The following is a 13,176-nucleotide window of genomic DNA, read 5'->3' on the forward strand; positions in this document are numbered from 1 at the left end:
TTTTAAAATAAAAAATAATAAAAGAAAATATTAAATTTTTTACTGTAAATACATATACTATTAAATTTTAAATTATTTACAGTAAATAATTTATTACAATATATTTAAATTAAATATTAATTAAAAAATATTATTGTTATTGTTCATTAACATTTATATTGCTAAATATTTAAATTTTTAAAAATGAACTTAGTATATTACTTTTTGTATTGTGATATTAATTTAATTTTTTAATTTAAGTTACATTAAATAATATATACAATTTTTATGTTTTGATATTTAAATAAATATATTTAGGAATAAAATTATTTATTATTTACGAGGGATTAAAAATATAAAAAAATTATTAAAAACAAGTACATTCGATCATAGTAATTTTATACACAATATAAAGGTATTTTTGTTAATTAACAGGAAAAAAAGCCATCAAAACTCGTAAAAAAATCATGCCCACTCTCTCCACCAGTGAGTGCACCCCACCTTCCATTAGTTTCTAATGAAAGGGGAATTTTCTTTAGAAATCAAAGGGGTTTCTGCTTATGTTTAAAACACAGGAGAATTTTTAGCTATTTTTGCAATATACAGAGGAAAAATTCAATTTGGCCAAAAAAACCATCAAACAATATGAATTTAAAATCATACAAATATACAATTTTATTTAGAGAGGAAAAACATCCATCATACGAAGGGAGAAAGTGAAATGCTAACAAAACATCCAAAATATGAGTGGAATATCCAATCCAATCACACAAAGTAACCACGGCCCAAGTGAAGATCATACGGTTGAAACGGTGTTGTAATGATTTTCATAATACTAGCAACTTCAGCTGTATTCATTTCAACTATCTCAAAGTTCCATGCAGATTTTACATGCAAGCTATTGTAAAAACCTTTCTCTTACAAGACATGAAACAGCAGGGGTATACATGAACTATATTACAGAAACGAGGGACAATGTAAATCCAAATCATATACATTTTTCCTTTCACTTCCAAGCAATTCTATGAGACACGAACTTTCAGAAAACAGATCTACGAAAAAATAAACACCAAGATACTTCAGAGACTAATATACCGGGCAGTTGTCAACTACAATACCCTTAGCCGTAGGGCAAGTTGCCAAATCGCAATGCTCGGGGTCGTTGTTGCCCCACCACGATATGTTTCTGTTCTCAAGGCCCACAACGAAGTAGAGCAACACAGCCATAAAAGCGACGCCGGCATCCAAGGCAGCTGAGAGAATATAGTTATACCTTTGCCACCACTTCTTCCTGTATCTAAACACGAAAAAATTGAAAACCGTGCCAACAAAAATCCAAGAATTGTAGTTCAGTGCGGTTGCCGGTGGCATATAAGCAGTTGCTCCGAAGAGTACAGGAAGGTTAATGAGGGGAATCCAAGAATGCTTGGGGAATGCCCTGTGGCATCCCCACACAAGAACGGGCCCCAATAGCCCGGCTAGGAAGAACCAGTTTAGTGCTGAATAGTTACCTTCACTGCCAAAAATCCGTATTGGACTAACCAGACCCCAGATGACTGAGGCATCAAAGAAGACATGGTCATTGGGGCATGTCCAAGGACTGTTTGAGAACTTGTCTGGGTGGCATATATCGTCGACAGTGTGCAAAAGCCACCAAGCAACGCTCATATTTACTGTGCCTGCAACCATGGTCCCAAGGAACTGGAATTTGGATTGAAAATTTAGGTTAGTTATTACTAACCATTCACAAAATCAAGAAGTAATATCTTGATAGGAAGGAAGCCGTACCTGGACTAGGAACATTGACCTAGGAGGAATTTTCATGTAATGACCAAGCTTGAAATCACTAAGAAAGGCTATTGCCTGAGTCATGCTCATGTAGCCATAGACCTTAAAGCAGACATTGGCTATCGGCCTTCCAGGATATATGATGCCCATAAGGTACTCTGTGATAATATTTAGGCCTGGAGTCTGAAAAGAAATTAAGGTGTTGATTTATGAAGTGTGAAAGTTAAGTGATAGTGTTCCAGCATTCCCAATGATGATACTTACAAATTATAGCAAATAATTAGCAACAAAAGAACGAATCTCTCATCTCACTTAGGAAGAAAGGAAATGAAGCGAAATGTTACTAGAGGGGTTACCTGATTTGTTGTTGCAGTAATGATGCTGATGGGAAGAGTAAATAAGAAAGCAAGGACAGCAGCAAGCAAAAGGGCCCAGAAAGGCATCTGAATCTCCTTTTTCAGGAAGATGCAGAGGACTAATGACACCACCATTGTCACCGCAAGAAGAACGTAAAACCACCACGAAGGTATATCTTTGTAGTTTTTCATTAGTTTAGTGTGAATATCTCTCTTGGCCTTTGAAGAAGCCTTGTAGCGGTCATATATCTCTCTGGGCCAAGCCAATAAGATACGGAAGTTGAGAGTCTAATAATGATACCAACAGTTTTTCTAAAGGCATACATGACACAAACCAGCATGGGAATGTCTGCTTTATGGGCATACTTTATGAGAATCCATAGAAGCAAGCTTGGCATTATAATGTAGTGAAGTAGGAATTCAGGGTTTAATCAAGAAGCAAGAGCACAGCTGTTCTAAATGATTTTACTTTCAAAACTTAACTTCTGAAATGTGCAGATTATCTATATTCTTGTAAGACCTCGAAAGTAAATGCCTCCAGTAATATCCTGCTCTGCTCTAATTGCAAGTCATCTCTAGTTCAAATGTCTTATTCTAGTTTTGGTAAATTTACTAGAGATTATCTAGATTTCTTTGTAATTGTACCTTAGCATGAGTCAACCGTAATCCAGACAAGGGGTGAACTCAGCAGAATCTTTTCTTAACAAAGAAGTCTAAAATACTTCTTGTTGGTGATGCTAAAGGACATCCTGCAGGAAGGTGGCTGGGATTTCTAGTTAAAATCTGGCCATCACAGCACAAATAATTTCATTTATTTGATTCATGTATTATGTACCATATTCACAAAACAAAGAGGTTACTAAGATGAAACTCTCACATACATTTCCAAGGAAACCCATTAAGCAGAATAACGGCTATGAGTATGTTGGCTCAGACTAACAAACTTACTCCAAACAATATTGAACTTGTCTAATCTGATACAGAGCTCCTAACTGGAGCCTTCTATTTGATACATGGCAATTTCCTTATTTTAGTTGTAGAAATTAACATCAATCCAGTTAAACACTTGAAAATAAAAGACAGAAACAAAAGAAGTACCTTCCATAGAACAAGGCAACATGTGTAACTGTAGAGGCAATGGTGGCAAATCCAAATCCATAAGTGAGAGAAAAGAATGTGCTCAAGTGAATTCTCCCTTGCTTCTGATACTGCTCTCGGTCAAGCTCAAATTGAGGACTAACAATTGCCGATATGTTATACTCCTGACCATTTGCAGTAAATAGGTCAGCGGAATAGATTGGGAAGTTTTTGGCATTGTATACGTTCAACCCCCAGTAGGATATGGGTATCACAATATACATAATAATAAAATATCCAACGAAAACATTGGCAATGGCAAAGAAGGGAGAGATAAGAGGGCTGAACAAGAAAGAAGCTACAGCAGCCCAGTCTAGTGTGAGAGCTCCAATTCCCAGGCCATTTAAACCTGATCCAATCTGGTGGGCAGTGACAGAGTGAGGAAACACCCAGCACACCCATGAAATGCTCTGAAGGCTTTGGAATAAGTAACCTGGGAATAAGTACCACAAAAAGCTACATGTTAGAGCAATCAGGAAGAACTTTGAACGTGACATTTGGCGTTTCTTGCTGCTACCATCCCCATTTTCAATAGCACCTTCATTGTCTTTCTCATGCAGTGTTCTGTATAAAACAAATTCAAACATCAAGAATGAAAAGCTGAAGCCTTTTCCTTGACATAAGGTAAAAAGTTCTTCTAAAGAGCCCCAAAGATAATTTCTAATTTATGCAATAACTAGTAAAACGTCCACTATATTCATCTCTTTTATGTTTGGGGATAAAGACACTTTCCACCCCTGAAGTATGCCTACAGTCCTATTTACCTCCCGAAAGTATAAAAGGTAACAAAAAAACCCCAATAACATTGATCATAATTTTTAGCATGAAAATGCCCTTATTACTTAGCCCCCTTCAAATATATTGATTACAATCATTCCCCTATAAAATAATTTGAGTTAATATAAAACTTTATTTAAAACAAAACTTACTCAGAATATGTAAATTTTATTATTTTTATAGATACTTGTAGAAACTCTATGAGCTTATAATCTTTATAGTTTTTTATAGAATACTGTACACACAATTTTAAAAAATGCGTTTATATGTAATATATGTATTGTAATTACAAAATTATATATAATTAATCTATAAAATTCCATAATTTCATGAGTAATGATATGATATATTTTAAATATTTACATATAACTGAATATAAAATATAAGTTAACTAACATAAAATATCATGTTTATAAGTTATATGCATGATATATATGATTACATCACGATCCATACATATTTATGTATATCTTTAAATAAATAATCTACCCTATAAAATATAGTTGCAAATATTGAGCTTCTAAATATTTCTACCTTATATAATCTATAATAAAATGATATTATTAAATATTATTGTCCAAATAAAAGTTTTAATAAACGTTCAAAATCACCAAAACAAAAGTCTATGGGGAAATTTTGTAATAAATATATACTAGGGAGGTCCACAAAAAGATTTCATAATATAAGTATGAAGGGAATTTTTGTCCTATCAATGTCAAATTATTTTGTTACGGGGATCTTATTGCCTACTTTTGGGGAGCGAATGCGACTGTAAGTACACTTGAGGCATACAAAGCATATTTAACCCTTATGTTATCATGGAACCCTCTCAGCGTGCGTTCAAAATGTGAATAGCAATGCAACTTACATATACATTGAACATGGAGCACTAAGTAGTAATTGCAATTATTCACCCAGTAGACTTGGAAACCAGGGAAATTTCTAGTTCGGACCCACCTTGACGAACCTGAACCAATCATATCTCAAGTGTAATACACTTTCCGTGTAATTAGTGTACAGCTTAGGAAAACTAGCCAATCACATAGCAAGTGTATCACACTTGTTATATGATTAGTTTGGGCCTAATCCGGGTAAGAATTTTCCTGAGACACAACACAACAACAAATCTAGGATTTGAAGCCATTAAATTCTTTAACTGAAAATACTACCAGCTATTTGACACCAGAAGGAACTCCAAAGTACTCACAGTATCTATCAAAGTCAAATCATTAAAATCTGACATGAGTTATCGTATGTGTGTGGAGTGATAACAGCTATAAATCATAGTTATAGCCTATAGCTTCTAAGAGAAATATAATTGGTGTCTTACTTTTTACCTCATGTGTAGTCTTGAAACTCACAGCAATAAACTTTAGACTAACTTAAACATTTAGATCCTACATGGCGCTAGAACTGGTTTAATTTTATTATAAAAATAATAATAATAAAATATATAATATTAATATAGCAAGTTGTGGACTGACACCAATATTTTCTTTTAATTTTGAAAAAACATCTCGAACAGAGAGTCCGTGACTTCAATGTTCCTACGACTTCAAACCTTAATAAACTATATTTAGAATAAAATATATAATATTAATATAGCAAGTTGTGAACTGACACCTATTTTTTTCTTTTAATTTTGAAAAAAAAATTACGGATAGAGAGTCCACAACTTCAATGTTCCTACGACTTCAAACCTTTTCTATTAAAAAAAATTATTTTTTTAATATTCAAAAGCTAACCGCCTGCCCTGTCAGCATCTTAATATAATTTAATACTATATTTTATATAATTATGTTATTATATAATTATATAATAATAATAATATATAGATATAGGATAAGATTATTATGTAAAATAATATATTATTATTATGTACTTGTTTTTTGTAAAGTTTCTTGCAACTTATTTACAATTATAATAATGTATTAGGTACCAATAAAAACAAAAGATTTGTCAGCATCTTATAGAAATTTTTGGTTGGTTCATTCTTTTTTTTTTTATTAATAGTGGTAAAAAAAACTTATAATAACTTATCTCAATATACAAAATGATAACTAAATTCAACAAATATATCAATATAACAACAATAATTAATTTGTAATACCCACATATTCGTTGGGACTTAAACCCATGACTTTGAACTTGTACTTTAAAGTTAATGTGCTTGCAAGGGTTTAATCTTTAAAGTGCAAGTTCAAGATTATGGGTTTAAGTTCCACCGAATATGTAGACATTATAAATTAATTATCATTGCTATATTTATGTATTTGTTGAATTGAGTTATCATTTTGTACATTGAGATAAGTTATTATAATTTATTAGATCTCATGTCTTTATTGATACCTAATACATTATTATAATTATAAATAAGGTGCAAGAAAAACTTTGCAAAAAAATAATAATATATTTTTATATATAATCTTATCCTATATCTACATTATTATTATTATAATTATATAATATCTAATTATATTAAAGTGGCTGACCGCCTGCCATCAATATTAAAAAAATAACTTTTTTTTATAGGGAAGGTTTGAAGTCACAAGGACTATCCACGAGTTCAATTATTGAAGTCGCGGACTCTATTTGTCATTTTTTTTTAAACAAAATTGGCAGTCCACAACTTGCTATATTAATATTATATGTTTTATTTTAAATATATTTTTTTATTATTATTATTATCATTTCATAATAAAAAAAATAATTAAACCTGCTAGAACTTTGGTACTCTTTAGCTCTAGATTCTAGAAATACTGGCATTTAAAATCATTTATGACTGGGTGTTTCAAATCTTTCAATGCAAATGCAACTAAGAGATTTTCATTTGACATACTTCCAATAGCCCCTATTTATTTGAGGGAGGAATTTAGTAAAGCTACTACAATATAGTAGGGTGGAGTACAACCTCATTTATGAATTTTCTACAATATAGTGTAGGCCGTCATTTTAGATAAGATATCAACTCGTCATAAAGAGTTCAAACACAGCCTAGGAATTCTACTTATCTTCAACCACAACAAGAAAACTCATAACAAAGTGGCTAAATAGCATAAAACCCCATGTATTTTAGAAACTTGGCTAAAAATTCCCCTGTATTTTAAAAATAGGCGAAAACCCCATCTACTTTATTTCTAATTTTAACTTATAATATATATAAATAATTCCTATTATAAAATAAAAATATTATTATTATAAATATAAATAATTATTAAAAAAAAACTACTCCGCCCCCACCCTCCCCTCGGCCCCCGGCGGATGCGGGGGTTAATTAAGAATAGTTTTAGATAATTACAATAATTATAGTATTTAATTAACCATTTTGTATCCAACATATAATACTAATTTAAATATAAATATTATTTATAAAAAAATATAATTAATAAATAAATAGTTACACTAAATACTAACTCAAATAAATGTATAAATTATAATTATTAATTAAGTTATATTCGTGTAGATATCGAAATTTGAAAAATAAAATTTAGTATATTAATCTTTGTAATGTAATATTTCCAAGTTTTTTGGTATTTTGATATTGGAATAAATCAAGAAAAGCACTTTAGACCCGTGCACCCCATCTTCGTCCGTTACTTTTTAAAACACAAACTTTTAGCGTAAAAGACAAAAAGGGTTTGCTAAAGACATTCGTCTCAAGTTAATAGAGCAAAAACAGAAGCAGAAAAAGTCCTCAAAAAACAATGTACCTGAAGAGTGAAATCTGGACAAGAGTGCTCGGCCACCACATGTGTGCCGGCTCAACTACGTATTTCCTCAGGAGTCCTGCCCAACCGTACCCAAGAACCTGCCCATCATAGCGCATGTCAGCATCACCACTATATCAAAATATTATTATACACATACAAACATATACAGACATGCAGCTACATCAGCTGGCTCAGCTGGATAGGAAAAAGACTTCCCTAACTTTTCCCTCTTTACTGTGTGCTACCCCAGAATCAGATTCCCATTTTTGCTTTGCAATTTTCATCAAAGGGGAATCTGAAGGATAAGGATTGCTATAGCTATCTGCTAACTATAAATTATATTATTAAAATCAGATATTCTTGATTTAATTTTTCCAGAAGAAGAACAAAAAGATTCGGCATTAGAAAAATAAATATAGCTGGCATTCATTATCACTTTTAATTAATACATAATTATATATTACCAAGAGGACTTTTACACTAAAATTCAAAATGAAACAGTTTAGTAGAACAATCATTTTACTTATATTCCAAAAATAATGAAAAGGTATCTTATCCACGACATGGGTTTATCTTAATAATGAAATATTCTTATTCAGATCAAGTTTAGATGAATCAAACTATTTACGAAATAAGTACATCACATTTGTTACATAATTAATTATTTTCCAAATACGTCGATTCATATAATTAATTCAATTTTGATCGCCCGAATCTAACCAGAATTTCCCTTAATAATAGTATTGGAGCCTTTTAAAATTATGTAAACTAAAATAAAATTAATGGAGTAAAGGAGATGGTTAAAGGAAACCTGAGTGGTAATAATGAGGAGCCATCCAGCCAGAAAAGATATTTTCCTTCTGTAAAATGCAATGATTATATCCACTATCATAACCGCATAAGCCGGCCCATTTCCAAAAGCACTCCCAGCATTAGCGAAAATGGATATCAGCACATGCTCCTTGATGTTAAACGGACCCGGGTTGAGCGAGAACTCCCGGATCCCGAGCCCGGGAACCCGAACTGTCCATTTGGTGGTGGGCAGGACAGCAGCCATGAACCGTCCGATGGGTAGAGAGGCAACGAGCACAGTGATCTGAGTAATAATAAGCGGCTCCCTTCGATAAGTGAAGAACTGGTTGAGGAAGGAAAGGAGGACGCAGGAGAGAAGACCCAAAACCCACATCCGGAAGGTCCATACGGGGAGACTCGGGTCGTCGGTTACGGGTACGGTTAACCGGACTTCCTCTATGGGCGAAATCTCATCCTCGTCGGCGTCGCCGTCGCCGTTTTCTGAGACTTTTGGTGGTTGTGGGTCGAACGGAGCCTCCACTTCCATTGCTCCCATCTTCCAACGATTAAGGAAAAGCACTTAATCAAGCTGTACGGTTTTAGATTATTTGAGTGATGGTGTGTGCATGTGTGTGTGTATATATATATATGTATATATGAATGAACTTTGTATGTATATGGAAATTACACATATGTAGTATAACTCTGTGAAATTGGACAAACTTTTAGTTGCAAATTTCGTTGCTTTGATCTTAGTATAATTAAATTAAATTATAATCTTCCAATATAAGAAATATAATATATACGTGAGTGTGACATTAATATATAATAATATACGTGAGCCTGACATTAATATATGATACGGAGGTACGTTAAAAATATTCTTTACTCAAAAAAAAAATAGTGGATATTGTGACTTGAATTGGGTTTAATCAGATAATTTAATCAAGTATATAGCAAGTTTGATACAGTTATTGTATTATTTATGTATTTTAAAAAATAATTAATTATATAATAAGTGTATTATACCCACATTAATTAGTGTACGAGAAAATCCAATTGTGTAATAAAATGTATGCATAATTAATAAATTTAATTAATTAAAATTTTAAATGATATACTTTAATAGAAAAAAGGTACAAACTATTTTTTTAGAAAAATAATGGGAAGAGGAAACAAAAAAGAAATCGAAAAAGTGATTTAAATACAAAATAAAAATGACAAATCGAAATAATTTAACACATAAAAAATAATTTAATTATGCAAATCCGATATTATGGCTTCTGGTCACAATAGACGTGATGGTGTTTTTATCAATTTACGTGAATTTATAGTAATTTATTTTATTACTCTTAGTTATATTAATGTATTGATCGAATTTAATAATATTAATAAAAAATTGGAAGAAAAATTATATTTATCGTCAATTGACTTATTACTTATTTATTGAATATCAGAGAAGTTCTTTTATGATCAAATTAACCCATATATTTTCACACGTTAATGAATGTGATGAGATATATTTTCAGTGTTATAATGGAAGTTTAATTCCGAAGAAAAAAAAATTAACTTGCATTAATTCAGTAATAAGTCAAATGATGATAAATATAAATTTTATTTACTTTTTATTGTCAATATCAGCAAATTCAATTAATTTAACTAATAAAAGGGCTTATTTGTTAGACGGAAGTAAATATCAAGGATGTTAGATATAATTTCTTAAATTACAGGAGGTTTAAGTATAATTACACTAAATTTTAGAAGAACGTAGTGTAATTTTATCCGTATAAATTTATTAAATTTTTAATTTTGGTGATGAAATTCGTGGGACCCATTATCCCCATATTATGGTGATTGGTTGGGGGGTCAGTCCCGAAAACGGAAAAAATGAAAAATTAATGGTTGGTTGGGATTGGGAGGTACGCCCCTTGGTTTCGTCGATGTAGACCACTGGACAGATTGATTGCTGCAGTTTACGCAGCTGCATTTCTCGGAGAGAGCGCATTGATGGGCAATGCAATTTTTCTTTCGGTCCAATCAAGTAAAGCTGACTTGGGTAATAAGGAAAAGACAAAGGGACAATGGGGAGGAGAATTTCTAGGGCGTAGGATAAGAGATGGGAGTATGCATGAGCTGTAGCCTCCTGTTGTGGGGTGGCTACAATGAACTCGTCAAAGCATTTTCGAACAAATCGTTACTTTCAGACCCTTATTGATTTCTTGTTTCTTCCTCCTACATTTGTTTTATGTAAATTTTATAAGTGCAAATATATTACATGCTTTGGATCTTATTATATATATATAATATAAAAAGAGTATGTTACAACTAATTTTTATATAATTATAAATACTCTTTAATATTTGAAAAATTATCAATATTTTTAATTTTAATAAACATCTAACCCAATTCATTAGTATCTATTTAGTTTTCATCTATTATTTGTAATAAACTGACTAAAATATTTATGAATTATAAATTATAATTTTACTTATTTTTTTATAAATTAAGTGGAGAATTATTTTACACATTTTTTTCCCAAAAAAAATAGCAATTACAAACTTCTATTCATAAATTACATAATTTAATCAAATATTAAGAAAATATTTATAAATTCTCAAACAATGAGAAAATATTCGTAATCACATAGACCTCAAAAGAACTCATTAAAACTTATCCTATATAAACAGAAAATTTATATTATATTATATTAATATAATGTAATGTAATTCATATTATTTTTGTATTTCTACACCAAATTCATATAATAAAAAGAACCACATCATGAATCTGGTTTGAAGTATGAAGTATTTTGGTGTAGGCATATAAAATGAATTATGAAATTAATTTTATCAATTTGGAAAACATAAGTTCATAATGCAATTACTGGCATGTCAATTTCCTCATAGCTACTGCACAAGTTGTGCACTCAACAATTTTCTCGCATAGTTGTGTGTTACGAATGCAAACATGTAGAATCATTAATGAATTGGATGGAATTTGAATGGGGTGACATTAAACTCTACAGCTGGAATCGCTGACTTGAGACTAATAATAATGTATCATATTTCCCTATCGCTCAGCAAGTAATGACCAAAAATACACCAATAAGTAAAAGGGTAAGTTAGCACAGACTCCTCAAAAATTTATCATAATTAAAATTATTATCATATTATTTAAAAAATTATAAATATTTACCTAGTATTAACAATTATCTAACAAATACCCTCTAGTAACAGCCCATTGTATGAGGGTATTTTTTAAACGGTTGATAATTTCAAAAGGTATTTATAATTTTTCAAATAACAATGAAGTACTTGTACTTATAACAAACCTTAGAGGAACATATAATTTACCCACAAATAGATAATGAAAGGGTTAATTACACTTAAACCCCTTCTAACAATACACTTCATCCAAAGAAATTTTGAAATTACACTTACATTCTTTGAATGTTCGTCATTTATACCTTACTCCCTTCAGTTAAAAACTTGGACAGAAATTGCTAAAATAAGCAAAAACATTATATAAATTTTCGATTTTGCCCCACATATAACATCCTCATACATATTTTTGTACGTATAATGGGATAAATATAATATATATATACACACACACAAACATATAGAATGAATTTAACATCATTATAATTTTCCCTTATAAGTACAAACATATTACATAAAAAAATGTTAAAATCAGGGATACAATTGAAAATTAATATAACTTTTTTAGTAATCTCAACATTTTCCATCTAAATCATCCTGAAAGAGGGTTAGATTTTATCTTAAAACTTTATTGGGGAAAGTATAATATCACATCTTAAGAGGGTCTAAGTATAATTAACCCTAAATAAAACAAGAACACTATTTGCACGCAAAAATAATTCAGAGAAACCCTGGAGTACATAGAACCAAGGTGGATCCAAGAATATTCACACGTAGGCATCAAGATGATTTATTATCTCACACAAACCTGAAGAAAACAAGCAGCCACAAAAACTACAACTATTTGCAGGCGCTAGAGCAATCTGCAAAAGAACAAGCCAGAGACTAGCATAGGATGAAATATAAGTGCACAAAAAGTAAAGGGTTGAACAAAATAGGTTAAGTCAAACTGCTAATTTGGGGTCCACTGTCCCCGTTGCGTTTCCTTCTCCTGATAGGATATGATCAGGATCCTGCAAGAATACTTCGTGCTATTAATGTCATGGGCTATGAATTATAGTGATACGAATAGATCGGACAGGAAAGAGGCTACCTCCATTCCCCACTTGATGTAATCGGGGGACTCACAAGCCTTGTACTCATCCACAAGACTCTCAATTATGTCTCTAGATTCATCAAATTCGGAGAGATCATTATCCTGGACACATTCAACAGAGCTATATGTTAAGTCAGACAGACATAAAATTAAGAGTTCAGGAAAACTTAATTTACAATGAAAAGTTGCGGGACAGACCAATTTGTTGACAAGTTATTCAAAGGTTTCATATAAAGAGTTGAACAAGTTCTCTTCTCCCAAGTAGACTTTCTATTAGCATCACCATTAGTCGCCAATTATTTTGCTAGAGGACTTACGGAAAAGAGGTAAATTTTACATGATATTGTCTTGAATACTTTTGGTAGTAGAGACTTTGTGCA

The 13,176-nt window shown here is 31.3% G+C and overlaps 2 protein-coding genes across 2 annotated transcripts in view; both read right to left on the reverse strand.

The window, feature by feature from the left end:
* On the reverse strand, window positions 813–9,264 carry LOC105159048 (oligopeptide transporter 4). Its single transcript, XM_011075981.2, has 6 exons — window positions 8,559–9,264; window positions 7,748–7,845; window positions 3,222–3,824; window positions 2,124–2,376; window positions 1,768–1,950; window positions 813–1,680 (listed from the first exon to the last, which is right to left on the reverse strand). Exons 1-6 carry the CDS (start codon window positions 9,093–9,095, stop codon window positions 1,066–1,068), a joined length of 2,289 nt encoding a protein of 762 aa, XP_011074283.1. The 5' UTR covers window positions 9,096–9,264; the 3' UTR covers window positions 813–1,065.
* The window catches only part of LOC105159049 (tubulin gamma-1 chain), a 5,707-nt gene continuing 4,897 nt past the window's right edge, over window positions 12,367–13,176 (reverse strand). Inside the window, exons 10-11 of the mRNA XM_011075982.2 lie at window positions 12,794–12,898; window positions 12,367–12,713 (exon numbers count right to left, since the gene is read on the reverse strand). Of these exons, the coding sequence (XP_011074284.1) occupies window positions 12,645–12,713; window positions 12,794–12,898 (174 nt within the window). The 3' untranslated portion in view covers window positions 12,367–12,644. The remainder of the gene's footprint in view (window positions 12,714–12,793; window positions 12,899–13,176) is intronic.

This window comes from Sesamum indicum, linkage group LG3 (genome assembly GCF_000512975.1).
Source record: "Sesamum indicum cultivar Zhongzhi No. 13 linkage group LG3, S_indicum_v1.0, whole genome shotgun sequence".
In the NCBI taxonomy this organism is placed as follows: Eukaryota; Viridiplantae; Streptophyta; class Magnoliopsida; order Lamiales; family Pedaliaceae; genus Sesamum; species Sesamum indicum.